The following is a 19,522-nucleotide window of genomic DNA, read 5'->3' on the forward strand; positions in this document are numbered from 1 at the left end:
AAGCATGATTTTTTTTTTCTTCTGAATCTATTCATTGCTCAAGAATATTTAGCATATAGGTAATGGTTACAATATATACATATTTTTTTAAACGGAGAATTAACTACACTCCCTGCTCCCCAATCACCTTTGCAATGTGTGAGGCCTGACTTTTGCCTTAACTTGAGTTAAGCAACAGCCTTGAGAGGAATTAGGAAGTACTTCCATGTTGCACCTTACCCCAAGGCATTCTTAGGATTCTTCTCAACCCCCTTTCATTGATCTTACCAAAAAAAAAAAAAGTTAAAACTTTAACAATCTGTAACAATGTGGACAGAGGGAAAAACGTACAGCCAAATATGGTAGTACCTAATGAGTTTTTTAATGCACGTAAAAATGCAAAAATACGATGTGTCCTCATCATTTTGAAGAATCTGTCATACCTACTTCCTAAGCATCATGCTTAATTTTAACTGTTCTCCATAGGCAAAAGTCAATCATCCCATCAAAATCACCAGATGTCAGCAATTTTAGCAAATAATTGGTTTCTCCTATAAGAAAATACAAATGGACTTAAGCAGTCTCATTTAGGAAGGTGATATACAGAAAAAAGTATAAATATGTGCATATATATTTTGCCTTTCAAAATCTGAAATTTTGTCTGCTGTATAAAAATGTCATTATATATACATTATATTTTTATTTATATATTCATATATAATTATATATATAAATAAATCATCAGAGCCAATCCTTGTGAAAGGAGAAGGGGGCATCTAGAAGATCACAAGAAAATGGGGCTTGGTGCCTTTGGCCTAAAGAACAAATTCAAACTATGTCTGTAGCCCTGTGGGCCTAGCTGCTTCGGTTGGCGCATGCAAGGTTGGCAGAGCAGGAGTCCTGGCTTGGTACTGCGTTCTTGGAGAGGGAGGGGGGACCCATTTAAACAAACATCCATCATGGAGTCTATGGAGGAGCTGGTCTTCCTTAGGATAGATGGTACATGCCATATCCAACTGGAGTCGCATATAGTCCCACGGGCAGGATGGGAAGCACAGGTCTATGGAAAGGGTAGGACGTTCCGTATATGGATGCTGCTTGCAGGAGCGAGTTGATGGGGAAAGGGGGGCTGAAGCCAGAGGGCAGCATAGGTTTTGCAGCCATTTTCAGCTTTTCTAGTTCTGCCTCCTGCGGTCTTTTTGCCTTGGCCCTTCGGTTCTGAAACCAGATTTTGACCTGGGTCTCTGTGAGATTCAGAGAGCTGGAGAACTCTGCACTCTCTACAGTGGAGAGGTACTGTTTCTGGCGGAACTTGCGCTCCAGAGCGAGGAGCTGGGACGTGTGTGTGGGTGTTCGTGGCTTCCGATTGGTCCTGTGCTTCCGCAGGGTGCAGGTGGTGGGGCTTGTGTGTCTTGGCAGCAGCGAGTATCTGCGGTGTTCCTGCATGCACGTGGCCCCGTCTTCTGAGTTTTCCGACTTGACCCAGGCGGCCTGGAAGGGCTTGACCAGCGGCCGGGGGCACGGTGACCCCAGCGCAGGTGCTTTTGGTTGGCTGACAGTGGGGACGCCTCCTTGGGCGGCTTCTTGTGCGACATGAGCGCCGAAGGGCAGGCTGGAGAGCTTGACGCGGCGCTCCTCCACTCCCCCAGGCCCCGGGCCGGGCCCAGCCACCATTGCTCGGCCCTCCTCATCAGACGAAAACAAGCCCTTGCATTTGGACGGAGGAGCCATGACTTCTCCGCCCTACCGAGAGCGCGACTCCCGGACCAAATGATTTTTGACCTGTGGAGGGCAGCTTTCACTGAGGGAGCTCTGCTATTTTGTCTGGATCTCAGTGTTCTGTGTGTTCCCTTTCTCTAAATCAGGGGATCTTATATATCCTTTCATTAAACCTACAGAGGGAAAAGTAACATCCTGACATGTAAACAAGAGAAAATATACTTCTCTAGGTTAAAAAGAATTTTGCCACAAGAACACCATAAGGGTCAGCAAATATAGGTCCTAACATGTGGTAGCTTTGATAAACTGAAAGCTTATAGCCTTGAATTACCTTTTTCTTGTTATTGTATCACCCAATGACTCATCACAGATCTACTATATCAGAAAATCAAGGGAAGGGTAGGGGCCAGGAATCTTTATATTTAGGAAATTGGTTTTAATTCACAGCTGGATTGAGGACCACTGGTGAAAGCAACATGCCTCCCTGGAGAGAGAGCTTTATTTTGTTCCTGGACATAGTATAGAAAAAGCCTAAACCAGACATCAGATGATTTGAAATCTGGTATAGACTCATGCTACCAAGCGAGGGAGGAAGTTATGTAATTTTGCTTAGTTTTCAATGTTCTTATTTTTAAATGGTTTTTAAGAGACCCTTATTTGGTTTTGAAGGCATATTTGTTCTTTTTACCATGAAGTTTCTTTAGTCAATAAAAATGTATTTTATTTACTCCTTTTTTGCAATGCAGCTTGGAAAAGAAAAATATAAAGCATATTTACATAAGCACCGTGGGTCTGTGTGTATACTTAGACACATGCTGTGTGTCTCACCTGATCTCCTAAGAAGTTGCAGTCAAGTGAAGAAATACCCCTTAGTAGCATGTTCTCAACTGTGGAAAGAGGCGTTCACCATTTGATGGGATGCAAGGAGGGTTAATGGAATAATATGTCCCCATGCAATCAGAAAAAGCAGGCTTATTAATGTGGATTTAATGGCATTTAGCTGCTTCCCTATATTTCTCTCATCTTGTAATATATTGAAACATTGTGTAATATTTTCAAGATCCTAACATACAATTTAATGCATGTCCCCTTACAAATGTAAGCAACATAAGGCAGATACATAGTATTTGACCAATGGTTTAATAGAGCAATAATCTGGAAACTATGGCTTGTGGGTACCACCTATTTTTTAAAATAAAGTTTTATTGGAACACAGCCATGGCCATGCATTTACCTATTGTTTATGACTGTTTTCACACTACATGGCAGAGTTGAGCAGTTGAGACAAAAACTGTAGGACGCACAGTGCCAAGAATAATTATCCTCTGGTCTTTTGCAGAAAAGTTAGCCAACATTGCTATGAAGAGTAAAGCCTTATGTTTTGGTGAAAACTGAAAAAAAACCTATCAGAAATAAAAAACCTAGTGAAGCACATTTTATTTTCAGCTTGAAAATAATTTTTAATCATTTTTAAGAAACAACCATTACCTAGGATTTTAGAAAATTAGGATAAAGCCTATATACACTAAGTAATACCAAAAGCATTATTTTGTTGGTCAAAAAATATAAAAAACAAACTATAATTTCTTTGGGGAAAATCAGTAAACTTTCAAGTATAGACTGTTAAGAATTGGGAAAATATGGCCTAATTTATAGGATTATAAACGATCTAATAATTTGGTTCAGTTTCTAATACATTATCTGTCATCAATTAAGGTCCATCTTTGTGAATTATACATTGTTATAAATACACAATGCATAATTGCCATCATGTTACCATGTTCAGCCCAGTGGCAATTATCTAAAATTCTAAAGTGTCTCATTAAAGTTATAATCTGGGTAAATCAAGCGAGAAAGGAGAGTTTCCTTTTTTGGCCCATTTGTGACCCAACCCCTACGCATGCTAATGGTTTCTTCCATCTTCCTATGAAAATTCTGTGGAGATTCTAGATCTCTATCTAAGGTGGTTTGCTCCAGCTTGGAATCCATCAAGGAGGGTTGTCCATTCCTAGGGCCTAGGGATCACATAACTGCTCAGACTGTGCAGTTGGGATACAATAGGAAACTCCACAGTCTTCACTAAAAAGCTAAGATGGTTGCCCCTGACACTGAAACCCATTGAACACTTGGCCAAACTGATGCCCAACTATGTTCTTAAAGTTTTACCTAAGACTTGGCTCAGTATCCATTTGTCAACTAATGGTCACCCAGAGAAATAAACTGCTCTTGAATGCTCAGATACCTTCTGTGTTGTTAGAGAGGTAAAACTGAACTTTGTTATACCACTTACAATATTTTTAGGAAGATGGACATGATCTTAATTATAGTACTGCATGTCTTTGCAAATTTCTAGTGTTAGAAAAAGGCAAGAGGTTACTTTCAAATGTAATGATATTTTTACAAATTCAAAAATTAAGTTATGCCTTGGGTAAGAGTGACCAGAAAAGCTCTATTCTTTAGGTCTTCAGCTTATGAGACATATTTTCCTTGGCTTTTCCATGTTCTTCTGGAGATTTTGTATCTCATTATGAAGTCGTTTGCTCTCATTTTGGAATCCTTCCTTTAGTAGACGGGCCTGTTCCTAAAAAAGGGAAAAATGGAGACTAAGTAAAGTGTAGCACTAAGTAAATCATTTATATCTAGTTTCCACATTCATAGATTTTTAAAATATTTAATTTCTTCTTGACATTTTCTCTACACTTAATTTTCATTAATTTCTCTTGGGCATCCTAGCTCTGTGATTACATTTCCACCAAGGGGTGAAGACAGTTCAGATATCTTACCAAGATGTGTGATCCTATAAAAGTTATTGGAACTTTTCTGAACTTCTGTTTCTTTTCCTAAGTAATAGAGGCATAGCAGTTCTTACTTCATATAGTATTTTTTTAAAGATTTTATTTATTTATTATTTATTTATTTATTTATTTATTTATTTATTTATTTATTTATTTATCAGAGAGAGACAGAGAGCAAGCACAAGCAGGAGGAGCTGCAGGCAGAGGCAGAGGGAGAAGCAGGCTTCCCGCTGAGCAAGGAGCCCGATGTGGGACTCGATCCCATATCCTGGGATCATGACCTGAGCCGAAGGCAGACGCTTAACCCTCTGAACCACCCAGGCAACCCAATGCTTCAAATAGTATTAAGCAAGAGATACAAATAAGTGATTTTTCCAGATGCCTAGCAGATAGCAGCCACTGATTGGAGGATGTACAGATAAAGGACTGGATGTGACCTAACTGCAAATAAAATCTTTTAACAACCAGGCAGAGGCAGGAGCCCGGTCAGGCAGGCAGACAGAAACTGAAAAGTACAAGTGGCAAGCAAGGTCCTTCTTCTAGGCATTATGTTCTCACTGACACACTAAGATATGATCAGGGACAGGGGAGAGAAAATAGACAAACAGAAATCTCAAGGTAATGCAATTAAATACCTGAAGTTTTAAAGCTAGAGTTCTCTCTTGTTCTTCCAGCAACTGGGCTCTATCCCTCTCCATCTTCTCAGTTAATTGTCTCACATGTTCCTGATAGCTCCTTTCTTTCTGTTCCATCATCTGCTGATTCTTTATTTGCATTTCTTCCAGTATTTTTGTTGCGGCCTGTGCAGATTCGGCTTTCACACGTTCCACTGTGAGGAGGAAAAAGAAGAAAAACGTATGTGAGTAAGCGTGTTGTCCCTTCCTTCCCTGCCTGCTTACCTGTCCTTGTTGCTGCTCACTGTATATGCCCTACTCAGAAATGACTTCAGCAAGTAAGGGGCATCTTTGTTCTTTTTGCCTTAGTGTAAGGATCGCAGTCTTACCCAGCCAAATTATTTAAACTTCGAGAGCTCGTGAGGCTATCTAGTCTCTTGACTGGCTCCTCACCTTCAACCTCCTTTTCCTTTTCTGTGAGAGTCTGGTCTGTCTGTAGAATGGCATCAGTCATAGACTCCTTGGACTTCAAGTATTCCTGAAGAACCTCTTCAGCCTTAGGACTCAGAGAACATGGAGTTAATTATAGGAAATGGCTAGAAACGCTTGTTCCTGATTGTCTCCTGCCATCTTTTCCTCTAGGACTTGTTCCTCTTGGCCCTGGTGTGCCTGTGGTCAAGATTCCCTGCCACAGGTATGGGCACTTGCTCCATGCTGGCCAATCATGGCACCCTATTAAGCAGAATCCTTTATAGGAGACTGATAGAGACACTGGGGAAAAGAGATTCTTTGTTCTTTTAGACTAAGGGCTCTAATTTTGGAGTTGTTGTTGCTCTGGTCCCCTGTGGGGTAAGTTGCTGAAAAAGGAAGCCACCATGGAGAAAGCAGATCCAAGGAAAGGTGGAGGGAGGATATGTAGCCTAAAATGATGAATTACCATTTTTGTTTAAGTGACCATCACTGGGTTTCTGTCCCTGACAGCATAAAGATCCAGCTATAATAGTGAATTACAAAAACAACTTGGTGGTTAATCTGAAAATCCAATTAATAACTCAATTATTAATTGAGTGCACTGTTTGGATGAGCACAGAGGACATATCTGGTATAATAGGCTCCCTGTACATGTTTATCAGATGAAAGCATGAATGCTTTCATTCTTGCAATGTGTGAGATTACACTTGGTTATGTTGGTCTTCCAAGGAGGCATGTCAGCAGCTTTGCAGAATCAGCAGATAAATCCTGGTTACCTGTATCCCCTTCCTAGGTTTCTGAAGGTATTTTCTCTTTAGCTCTTGTATCTTCTGGATGAAGAGACGATATCCTCCTGGTTTAGAATAAACCCCCTGCTTCACAGCTTCTTCTAGAGGACTGAAAATATCCTTAAGTAAATCTGAGCAATGATCTGTTGACGCTTGCAGATTCTGTTTACAAAAGTCATCTCGCTTTTTTTCTAGTTGGGCCTTTAATTTAAAAACAAAAAGTAAAAAGAATAACAGGGAAAAGATGTTAGCTTGACCTTGGAGATTCTGGAAAGTCTTCTCAAAAATAAGTCTATGACCCTAGAAAAAGTTACAGGCATCTCAACAGGACCATATCCCTCCTCTTGCTCCTGACTTTATCACTGAAGTCCCATTTTCCTTGGAGGTGAAGGTCAGAGCAGAGTGCTAACTTTTTTTTGCTATACCTTTAAGAGATAGACTTCTGCTTGTCAAATTGGACGAGTGATTACATATGGAATAAATGTGGCTCAATATCAGCCTGCATATGATAATCAGGACTACAATTTTCTTTGCTTTTGACTAGGATATCAAATCAGTCTGATAACAGTGGGCATTTGATTAGAAACTCTGATTGTTACTTATATGCATTTAGTTAAATTTTGAGGAAGATCAAAATAAACTTTTTTCTTCTTTTTATGATAATAACAAATCGTGGTTATCACCATTTTTGAAGTCTAGTAGGAATTCCCTCTCTCAAAATAAATGCTCCTTTCATTTTCTGGTAGTACTTTGCTTTCCAAGGCCCTAATCCATATAAACTTGAGAACAAATTACCGCTAAGCCCTTTTGAAATAAATGGTCTACATCTTTGAAGGAACTGCTCATGAAGAGTTCGATGGCCTCTTTCTCACAGGCCCTGTGCAGGTCCAGCAGCTCTTGGAGGGTTTCCGTGGGCAGCTGCACCCTCTGGCTCATCTCCTGGTCATAGTGGGCAATGGCGTTTTTCACTGCAGCTTCATTCTCGATCTGGGCCAAGGCCAGGACAGCATTCTCCATGCAGGGCAGATCCCCACTGCTGATGGCATTGACATAGGTCAGCACCAGGTTCTTTAGACCTATAAATTGAGAACAAATAAGGATGTTTATTGTAGGTGGGATGAGAAAACATTCTATTCTGTGTAATTCTGATCGTGTTTATTACTACCCATTTGCCTCACAGCATCAGTGTCCTCAGGATCACCTGGCAGCTTGCTATATATGCAGATTCTCAGCCTTTGCCCCAGATCAACTTAATTAGACCCTCCTCTCTGGCAAGATGCCCAGGTGATATGTATATACATCAAAGGTCAAGAATCTCTGTTATAGATAGCACAGGCCTATGCTTACTGAGTGCTTGCATCTACTTTACCCCCAAGCATCATTAGGACAGGAACCATAGCTCTCTCATGTATATCTCTATCAGCAGCCCTGGTCTGTGGTAAACATTTGATCAATATTGTAGAATAAATCAAAAGGAGTTCTCAGTTTTGTTTATTCTAGCATAGTGTTGTCCAAGAGAACTTTTTGTGATGTTGGAAGTGTTCTATGTGTATTGTGCAATATGTTGTCCAGCTACCAGCCCCATATAGGTATGGGCCTTTGAAATATAGCTGTGTAATTGGAATTTTAAATTTTCATTAATTTTGATTAACTTACACTTAAATTTAGATAGCCACACTTGTATAGTGGCTACCATATTGGGCAGTGCAGGTCCAATTAACTAGGGCAATTTTAAGAAATAGAGCTTTTTTTTCCTTTGGCCTCTCCTATCTTTTCTCACCCGAGAGAATGTGGCTAGTAAAATCTATTAGAAATGTTGGTGCCATCTAGAATTTAAATGGTAATAGCACTAGGATTTGCATTTTTCAAATCTGAAACTGTGTGGATATAATTCCACCCTCCTTTAGTCTTAACAATGAAAGAAAAAGACTGGGAAGATGACTCACGAGGTCCATTGACTTTGATGCCTCCTGAAAGAGTTTTAATTTTGGAATTGCTAAAGATGTAGGAACAGAAGACTGCAGCTTGTTGCACAAATTCAGGATCCAGCTCATTATCATGCAATGTCTCAAGCTGGCCTAGCTTCTTCCGGTGAGTGGGTCGATCAAAGATAAAGCATTTCTTCTTTGGGAAGAACTTCCGGATACAGAGACGGGGCAGATTAAAATTTTGATCACTTTGAGTGGTACCTGCAGGAAGATAAAAAAGGAATGTTCCAAATATAGGGTCTTGCAAACTTTTTCTGTGAAGAGCCAAACAGTAAATATTTTAGGCTTTGCAAGCCAGGGGGTCTCTTTTCCAAGGGCACTGTTCTGCTGTTGCAGCGTGAAAGCAGCCATAAACAATCTATAAATGAATGGGTATAGCATTATTCCAATAAAACCTTAGACAGCTGGTGTGCTGGACTGGCCATCATTTGAACTGTGGGCCATCATTTGCCAACCCTTGGACTAGAGCACTGTTCATGCTTTCATCTCTTTTCTTCCAATCAATGTCTATTCTGTTCCATATTCGTTAGCTAATTGCAAGCCCAAAGCAGGGAAATAAAATCAATCTAATAATAGCACAGGAAAAGATGAAAGAAAAGGAAATTATTCTTAGAAGAGAGGAGAATATAATTTAAAATCAAATTTATTAATTCATATATTAAACAAGCATTAATTCTTAGTTATAGCTAGCTAAGAATAAGTAGAAAACTATAAATGTAAGAAAACTCTAAATGGAACACTAAAATGATAGTTTCTTGTGTTTTGTTATCTCCATTTATTTCTAAGTCCCTTCCTTTTACCTTGTTTAAGCTTGAGTGAATTCTCCAGGTACTCATCTGCTGTGATGGGTAGTCCATTTGCTTCCAAATCTAAGGAAAAATCCCTCAGTGTCCACACAAAATCTGGAAAGAAGCTCACAAAGTCAGCCGAATCTTCAATCCCATCGGCATTAGGGGAGGATTTTGCCCTGATTCGATCTGACAGCTCTGTCACATAGCTGAGTAGCAAACTAAGGAAAACTGGCATAAAAGAACAGTGTCCTCCATCCCATATTAGTTCCTAAAAATTAAAACCTTCATTTCACCTTTGTTTTTAACCCAAGTGTCAATTCTTCAGTGGGTACATAGGATCTTTCCCTTACCCTTGAATTATTTCTTAAATTTTCTCCTTTTGTGCTTGATTCACCAGGATTAACAGCCAAGCAGCTGGTTTTTAAATATAGGTCTCCCCTCTTACTTTGATGCTATTTTGAACAACAAAAAGGATACTGCAGTTGGTCCATGGCCTGCTGGTTGATGGTCCCCATGCTATTGTACACAAAGGTGCTGCTCAGGAGTATTGCTAGGGCAAAGATCCAGGAGTCATTCTGGTTGTTACCCTGGAAATCAGAACACATTTGGGCTGAGATTATGTTTCATTCTCCTGGTACTTTCCAGATCAGCAGCAGTAAAAAGATGCTCATTTAATTAGAATAATGACCTATATGAGAAAACCAAATCCAAACAAATGTGTTAGTGGGACTTGAATTTTGGATCATTTTATAATTAGTATTTTTAGTTTACATTGATTCTCACTAGGTCCTTTTATGATCATCGGCAAATAATTCCAAAACCAGTAATCAAGGTTGATAGGGAATTCTAAGGCCTTAAATATAATTTAAGTTTAAAGATTTCTCTTCCTTTTTACAGCAAAATTGACTTATATAAGAGTAATAATACGTGTAGCTACTTTATTGAGCAGTTATTATGCACCTAACATTTTCCATTACTTACCTTATTCAAAACAATACTATGAGGCAAGTATAGATCTATTACATCTGTTTTACAGATTTAGAAAGCTGAGGTTAAAAGAGGTCAATAATTTGCCAAGGCCACTGGGTGAGTGTCAGAGCTTATATTTAAACACAAGGGTATAGGACTTCAAAACCTAAATTCTTTTTTTTTTTTAGAATTTTATTTATTTATTTGAGATAGAGTGAGAGTGAGAGAGAGCACAGAGGGAGAGGGAGAGGAAGAGGGAGAAGCAGACTTGCTACTGAGCAGGCAGGACTTTATCCCAGGACCCCCGGATCATGACCTGAGCTGAAGGTAGACGCTTAACCTACTGAACCACCCAAGCACTCCAGAACCTAAATTCTTAACTAAAGTTCTCTGCAGGATTGAACTCATGACATTGATTTTATTTGTACTACTTTTATGTATCTGGGTTAACTGGCTTGGCATGCAGCCTATTGTTGATAATTAGAATACTACCTACTGACCACTATGATCTTCTAGGATTCTGCCTTATGAATATTTTCCTGACCCCTGATTGCTAAACTTGGTCTCAGGGCACATAAACAGAAATGAAAAAAATATGCATTTAAGTGAAAGCTCTTATTTAAAAAAATAAATACTGTAGAGAATATTCAGGGATGAGGGTCTAATTCCAAAATTGAATCCTTAATCCTTACCTTCTCTACATCTCCCAGGCCCTCAGTGTCCAGAAGAACTAAGGTGTGATTTGGCTTCTTGGGATGAGGCACACACCACATCCAGATTCCTTTGGTATGAGACTGTACTGTGGCGCCCAGAGAAAAGCCTGTGAGGGGGAGTGGGGATAAGAGGGGGTGGAGTTTTAATAGTAGATGGATCTAGAAATCCTACAATGCAACACAAAAAATAACCTGATTAAAGAATGAGCAAAGCCCAGGAATAAATCCCACTTGGTCATGAATAATCTTAAGAGATGCTGAACTCTAGGAAACAAACTGAGGGTTGCTGGAGGGGAGGTGGTGGGGGCAAAGGAGAAATGGGTGATGGGCACTAAGGAGGACACGTGATGTAATTAGCACTGGGTATTATATGCAACTGATGAATCACTAAATTCTACCTCTGAAACTGATAAAAACAATTTTTAAAGATGAGCACAGGACTTGAATAGACATTTCTCCAAAGAAAATATACAAATGACCAATAAACAAATGAAAAGATGCTCAACATCACTAGTCATTAGGGAAATAACAAATCAAAACCACAATGAGATACTATTTCACACTCATTAGGATGGCCACTATCAAAAAAAAAAACAAAACAAAACAGAAAGTCATAAGTACTGGGGAGGATGTGGGGATATTAGAAACCTTGTGTTTTTCTGGTGGGAATGTAAAATGGTGCAGTTACTTTGGAAAGCAATATGATGATTTCTTAAAAAACTAAACATAGAATCACCATATGATTCAGCAATTCCACTTCTGGGTCTATACCCCCCAAAAAGTGAAAATAGGTACTTGAACAGATATTTGTATCCTCATGTTTTTAGTGGCATTATTCATAATAGCCAAAAGGTGTGAGCAACCCAAGGGCCCTTCAACAGATGAATGGATAAACAAACCGATATGCACATAGAGTTGTTTAGCCATAAAAAGGGAGAATTCTGACACATGGTACAACATTGATGAACTTTGAAGACATTATGCTAAGTGAAATAAGCAAATCACAAAAAGACAAATAATGTCTGATTCCTCCTTTTTTTTTTTTAAGATTTTATTTCTTTATCTGACAGAGAGAGAGCACAAGCAGGGGGAGAGGCAGAGGCAGAGGGAGAAGCAGGCTTCCCGCTGAGCAGGGAGCCCAACATGGGGCTCGATCCCAGGACCCTGGAATCATGACCGAGCTGAAGGCAGCCACTTAACCAACTGAGCCACCCAGGCGCCCCTGTTTGATTCCTCTTAAATAAGATTCCTAGAGCAGTCAAATTCATAGGGACAGAATATAGAATGGTGGCTGCCAAGGGCTGGGGAGTTATTGTTTAATGGGTACAGAGTTTCTGTTGGGGAAGATGAAAAATTTATGGTGATGGATGGTGGTGATGGTTGCATAATAGTATGAATTTACTTAATGCCACAGAACTGTATGTACACCTAAAAATGGTTACAATGGCAAATTTTATGTTATGTATATTTTACAACAGTAAAAAAAAGCCAATACAGACTTAAACATTCCACTTAATAATCAGTGGAAACTTGCTTTTACTGCATGAACATTTTAGTAAATGTCTGATAGTTTATTATTTTGTACACTAATTACTTTTATTACTGCATTATTAGTCTTTCTAGGCAAGGAACAATTTATGCTTTAAAAGCATAAAGGGGAAACTAAGACAAAGTGGAAAGAGAGATGAACTGTCTTTTTCAGACCATAGTGAAGATAAGAGCATAACTGTGGATTGAAAGATAACTTTCAGTATTCTCTTGCATCTCTAACTTCCTTGCATCACCGTGCTCCATATTGGCAGGGTGGGTGGACAGAAAGGACTTGGCAGGGCTTTGTTGGTGCCACTCACCCTTGTTCTTTCCAGCCAGCTTGTTCATCAGGTAGGATTTGCCTGTGCGGTAGAGGCCTACAATAGCCACCACAACAAGAGGATTCTTATTGGCTGCCAGGGTCTCCAAAGCTTCCTGATTAGCCACCAGTTGTTCTCCATAATTCTCAATGAGGCACACTGGGGCTGGCATGTGGATCTCTGAGGCCATGTTCAGAGTGTTCCCTGGTCTGCAAGGGAAGAGATGAGATGAAATAAAATTCCCAGTCTAAATGGATCAGATATTTCACCAGGGTATTTTACATTTAGAAGCTAGAGTCCTCACTTTCCCCAAAATGGCCAAAAGTTTGGTGTCAGCATTGAGATAGATAAGGGTAATATCTGTATCATTTTAGAAAGTTACAGAAGTATTGTCAAAGTGGTCCACTCAAAAAATATTGGTATGACAGTGTTTTAGGAACATTCAGCCTCTCTCATAAACAAAATCGTTCATTTAATTCACCACGGAAAACTTTCTTTTTGGATTTGCATTTAAAAATTTAGAGTAAACTTTAAATGGAAAATAGAATAGAATTTAGAGAGATTTATTTTACATCTTGGTTATATGTAAAAAATTCAATGTTGAATTACTTATTCATTAATTTTACTATGAATAAAGACTTTCATACATCATTTCATGTATACCCTTTGAATAGTTCCCAGAGATTTTAAGTATTTTTCCCCCATAGTTAGGCTTATTTTGCTGGAATGATGGTCCACAGAGCTTCTCACAGTGCTGTTCCAAAAGTGGAACCAATATAACTTACTTTTGCAAATTTTATAAAAACATATGACCATGTGAGACACATGACTAGAGACCCTTCCAAACCTTAGTGTGGGCTTAAGTAAGCAAGGGCCCTTTAAATTTAAGCTTCATTAGCTTCACAGTAAATTAGCCATGGGGGCACAAATGTACAACTGGAAATACTTAATGTGGCTAAAAATTATGTGTATATATGTATATGTACATATATACATATATGTATACACACACACGTATACCTATACATATATATATACACACATAAATACACATATACACGCATATGTGCATATATATACATATATAAGTAAGGGAACAAAAGACTGAAATAAGGATTAAAAGATCAGGAGGCAGAGGAGCCTGGAGAGATGGTAGGAGGATCCTAAGCTCACCTCATCCCATGGACACACACAGATAACAGCTACATCAGTGTGATTGCCCAAAAATGAACCAAAGACTGGCAGAGCAGACTGTACACAGTTAATTGCAGAGAGGAGGCCACATGGGAAACAGTAGCAAGGGTAAAGTCTGGTTGGAAGTGAAACTAACATGCAGGACTAACCACAAGTGGGAGGATCCCACAAGTACAGAGACGGGAGAGGAACAGACCCCACACCAGTCACCTCAGACATGAGGGACCTGCACTGGGAATACAAGTCCCCTTTACACTTGGCTTTGAAAACTAGAGCAGCTTAACTTTTTGAGTTTTTATAATCAGTGGGGCTTAACATCAGGAACTTTATTTTTTTAGAAGATTTTAGTCATTCATTTGAGAGAGAGAGAGACAGAGTATAAGCAAGGGGAGAGGCAGAGGGAGAAGGAGAAGTAGACGCCCCGCTGAACTGGGAGCCCAACATGGGACTCAATCCCAGGACCTGGAGATCATGACCTGAGCTGAAGGCAGACACTTAACCATCTGAATCACCCAGGCGCCCTTTAAAGATTTTATTTATTTAAGAGAGAGAGAGAGAGAGCTTAAGTCAGGGGAGGGGCAGAGGGAAGGGGAGAAGCAGACTGCTGGGCAGGGAGCCTGATGTAGGGCTTGATCTCAGGACTCTGGGATCATAACCTGAACTGAAGGCAGACGTATAACCGACTGAGCCACCCAGGCGCCCTAACATCAGGAACTTTAAAAGGCTTGGCCCTCAGAGAGCCGGCATAACAAACAAACCCCATAAGGTACAGCATAGAAGCAGCAGTCTGAGAGGCACCTGGGGTATATGAGGAGATTTATTTACTGATCTCAGAATGTGCACAGGAGGGGCAAGGATCTTTAGGAGACTTCTCCAAGAACAAAAGAACTGGTGGATGCCATTTCTCTCTCCCAACCCCAGCCTAGATACACGGATATCTGTGGTAACTAGTGTGAACATTCACCATCTAGTTCCCTAATACCACATACCTTGTTCTCCTGCAGTTCGCCCCATCCACCACCACCACCCCAACTCAAGAGGAGTTACTCCAAAGTGCTTTGGCCCAGTCTCATCCTTCAAGCAGCGCTGATAGTTGCCAGCACCACTCTAAAGTGTCTGAAGATAACCACACACACACCAGTGTAACTGCAGCCTCAATGTTCTGATCTGACTGCTGGCTCTGCCCCCCAACAAAAACCTCACAAGGGGCAGCACGAAGAGAGAGCCCTGTTGTTTGGGGTCACTACAACCCCAACAGACAGACTGGGAGTCAGACATCTGGTCTGACTGCAGGTCCTGCCTACCAATGAAAGCCTCTCAGAGGACAATGCAGGAAGAGCACCCTGCAGTTCAGTGCAACCACAATTCTGGTAAATGGGCTGAGGGTAGCCATCAGGTCTGACCTAATTATAAGCCCAAGGCTGCCCCAGACTGGCCCCTGAACAGAGACCAAACTCTGCTCACAACAGGCAAAGAGGGCCATTGCAAAGAGCTCACTGAAGACAAGCATAGCTCAACCACAGTAATAGAGCTCATACAACACACATAGGAGACACCCTTGAAGTGCTAAGTTCTAGTGAATAGGGGGCATTGCACTACAGGGCACTATAGGACCTCTTCTTCATTAGGCCACTACTTTCAAGATCAGGAGACATAGCTGACTTCCCTAATTCATAGAAACAAACACAGAGAGTTAGCCAAAGTGAGGAGAGAAAGGAGTATGTCCCAAATGAAAGAACAAGACAAGATCACAGCAAAAGCTAAATGAAATGGTGATAAGCAATGTCTGTAGAGAATTCAAAATAATGATGATAAAGATACTTATTGGACTTGAGAAAAGAGTGGAGGATCTCAGTGAGACAAACAAATGGAAAGATATTCCATGTTCATTGATTGGGAGAATGGATATTGTTAAAATGTCCATACTACTTAAAGAAATCTACAGATTTAAGGCAATTTCTATCAAAACACCAATCGCATTTTTCGCAGAACTAGAACAAATAATCCTAAAATTTGTATGGAACTACAAATAGCCAAGGCGATTTTGAAAAAGAAGAACAAAACTGGAGGTATCAGAATCTTGGATTTCAAGATATACTATAAAGCTGTAGTAATCAAAACAGTATGGTACTGGCACAAAAAGGGACACATAGATCAATGGAACAGAATAGAGAGTCCAGAAATAAAGTTATGCTTTTATGGTCAACTGATCTACAACAAAGGAGGCAAGAATATGCAATGGGAGGGGTGCCTGGGTGACTCAGTCAGTTGAGTGTCCAGCTCTTGATTTTGGCTCAGGTTGTGATCTTGGGGTTGTGGGATTGAACCTTGCATGCCCAGCATGGAGCCTACTTGGGATTCTCTCTCTGCTTCTCCCTCTGCCCTTCCCCCTGCTCATGCACTCGCTCTCTTTCTCTCTAAAATAAATAAATACATATTTAAAAGAAAAAGAATATGCAATGGGAAAAAGTTTCTTCTACAAATGGTGTTGGGAAAACAGGACGGTACATGCAAAAGAATGAAACTGGACCATTTTCTTATACCATACCCAAAAATAAACTCAAATGGATTAAAGACCTAAATGTGAGATGTGAAACCACAAAATTTCTAGGAGAAAACATAGGCAGTAATTTCTTTGCCCTCAGCCATAGAAACATTTTTCTCCAGAGGCAAGTGAAACAAAAGCAAAAATAAACTATTGGGACTGCATCAAAATAAGAAGCTTTTGCACACTGAAGGAAACCATCAACAAAACAAGAAGATAACCTACTGAATTGGAGAAGATATTTGCAAATGACATATCTGATAAAGAGTTAATATCCAAAATATATAAAAAACTTATATCATTCAACACCAAAAAACCAATAATTCCATTAAAAATGGGCAGAAGACACAGACATTTTTCCAAAGAAGACATACAGATGGCCAACAGACACATGAAAAGATGCTCATCAACATCACTCATCGTCAGGGAAATGCAAATCAAAACCACAATGAGATATCACCTTATACCTGTCAGAATGGCTAAAATAAAAAACTCAAGAAACAAGTGTTGGTGAGGATGTGGAGAAGAGGATTCCTGGTGCACTGTTGGTGGCAATGCAAACTGGTGCAGCCACCGTGGAAGAAAGTATGGAGGTTCCTCAAAAAGTTCAAAATAGAGCTACCCTATGACCCAGCAATTGCACTACTGAGTATTTACCCAAAGAAAACAAAACCACTAATTTGAAAAGATAAATGCAGTGTCATGTTGACTGCAGCATATTTTCCAATAGCCATGATATGGAAGCAACCCAAGTGTCCATCTGTAGATGAGTAGATAAAGTGGATAAAGAGGAAGTGGTGTGTGTGTGTGTGTATATATATATATATATATATATATATATATATATATAATTGCCTTTATTATGTATATTATTATATATAATAAACATTATGCCTTTAATATGATGGAATACTACTCAGCCATAAAAAAGAATAAGAGCTTGCCATTTCCAACAACATGCGTGGATCTAGAGAGTATTATACTAAGTGAAATAAATCAGTCAGAGAAAGACAAATACTATATGATTTCACTCATATGTGGGATTAATTTAAGAAACAAAGCAAATAAACAAAGCAAAAAAGAGAAAAACAAACCAAAAACACTCCTTTTTTTAATTCCGCATTTTATCTTATTTTATTTTTTATGTTTCACAATAAGTTTCTTTTTTTATTATGTTATGTTAATCACCATACATAACATCATTAGTTTTTGATGTAGTGTTCCACGATTCATTGTTTGCATATAACACCCAGTGCTCCATGCAGAACGTGCCCTCTTTAATACCCATCACCAGGCTAACCCATCCCCCACCCCCCTCCCCTCTAGAACCCTCGGTTTGTTTCTCAGAGTCCGTAGTCTCTCATGGTTTATCTCCCCCTCCAATTTCCCCCCCCTTCATTTTTCCCTACCTGCTATCTTCTTCTTTTTTTTTTTTTTTAACATATGATGTATTATTGGTTTCAGAGGTACAGGTCTGTGACGCAACATTCTTACACATTTCACAGTGTTCACCGTAGCACATACCCTCCCCAATGTCTATCACCCAGCCACCCCATCCGTCCCACCCCCCCACCACTCCAGCAACCCTCAGTTTGTTTCCTGAGATTAAACAGACTCTTAAATATAGAGAACAAAGTGGAGGTTGCTAGAGGCGATGTGGGTGGGGGTTTGGGTGAAATATGTGAAGGGAATTAGGGTTTGCTTATTGTGATGAGCACTGAGTAACGTACAGAATTGTTGAATCATTATATTGTACACCTGAAACTAAAAAAAAAAAAAATCAGGAGGCAGATCAGGAGAGGCAGAGGGGAAGTTGTGCAAAGAAAATATTTGTATTTTCAGCCATACACTTCTAAGTTTTCTGTTTTGTCTTGCTCTTCCATTTCATAGAGAAGGAGAAGCAGAAAGAGAAGGGGAAGGGGAGGGGGAGAGGAATGAGAGATGAGGGGAAGGGAGGAAGAGAAACTGAAAAGGAGAGAGCGCCGTCAGACAAGGGGATGGTGAATAAAGCTCGTGCCAAGCCAAGGAATGCAGGACAGGAGTTTCCAGAAGGCAAGATTGGAACTGCTTGAGAGCACAGAGAGGTCAAGGCAAACAGAGATGTTGCCTTTAGTGATGCACCGCAGTAGATTCATTAAAGAGGAAACGTTTTAATAAAATAGGGCTGCAGATTCTACTTGTCAGGGGTAAGGAATAAGTTGGCACTAAGAAATTGGATCTACTGAACCTGGACTATTTCTAAAGGAAGAAATACACTTTGAAACAAAGTTCAAGCATGTGATTAAAAAGTAAGGTGTTTCATGAATCTTCATCTTTCACTCCGGGTTTCAGTTTTTTCTTTCTGTCTTTTTAACAGGGTCAGTGGCTGTTTATGCTGCACCTCATTTACTACTCTTTCCTTCTCATGAATATAACATATTTCAGTTGCCTTTCAGTTTCTTAGCTGCAGTCAGATGGGTACTGAGCAAGTTCCATCAAAGACAATGGCAATTTAATTGGGTCCCCAGTCAATACAGACAGTCAGCAAAGGGAAAGACAACCCTAATGCATGTCAAACTTCATTTAGGCCCATGTCTGCTGGTGCCTAATTCTGCCCAAACACAGGGCAGAACAGGTAGGAACATGCTACCACCTGGTAACACCAGTATCTCCTCATCTGACCGGGTGTCTCACAGCAGGCTTACCTGCAGCCTGCCCCGATGCTGGTCATTCCTTAAGAAAACAGACCCTTAAAAATCCCTTCCCATTCCTGCCCCAGCCTTATCATGAGCTCTGTTTCCCAGAGCAGAGCTTCTTTAAAGCTGAAGAGAAAGCTGCTTTGATGAGAAAGTGGAGCTCTTACCTCTTTTTTCCCCCTCCTCTGTTAGGTGAAGTAGTTTCTGTTATTTCTCTGTCTTTCACTAGATCATGGATCTCTTATTTCACCTGTCCGTCGTTGGACTTTCCAGATCTCCTTTGAAGACAAAACAGAAATAAAGCAACCACTGTAACAGACTTTATAGTAACATGAAAATGAAAGCACTGAACACAAAGCAAAAAGCCCAATGACCACAAAAGGAATTTCTGCAAGCTAAGCCAATGGGAGGGTAGATGGGCTTAACACAAT

General features: G+C 39.9%; 1 protein-coding gene and 1 pseudogene across 1 annotated transcript; both read right to left on the minus strand.

Moving 5' to 3' along the window:
- Positions 1-838: 838 nt before the first annotated feature.
- Positions 839-1,710, minus strand: LOC113910959 (annotated as a pseudogene).
- Positions 1,711-2,528: 818 nt separating this feature from the next.
- Positions 2,529-19,417, minus strand: LOC113911735 (guanylate-binding protein 1-like). Its single transcript, XM_027574602.2, is given in 12 exon segments — positions 2,529-4,189; positions 4,192-4,279; positions 5,129-5,322; positions 5,561-5,663; positions 6,355-6,567; positions 7,162-7,442; positions 8,313-8,555; positions 9,155-9,351; positions 9,623-9,732; positions 10,807-10,934; positions 12,678-12,886; positions 19,259-19,417. Coding segments are annotated over 11 exon segments (1,782 nt in total). The 5' UTR covers positions 12,868-12,886; positions 19,259-19,417; the 3' UTR covers positions 2,529-4,154.
- Between the last annotated feature and the right edge of the window lie 105 nt (positions 19,418-19,522).

This window comes from Zalophus californianus, chromosome 4, assembly GCF_009762305.2.
Source record: "Zalophus californianus isolate mZalCal1 chromosome 4, mZalCal1.pri.v2, whole genome shotgun sequence".
NCBI lineage: Eukaryota > Metazoa > Chordata > Mammalia > Carnivora > Otariidae > Zalophus > Zalophus californianus.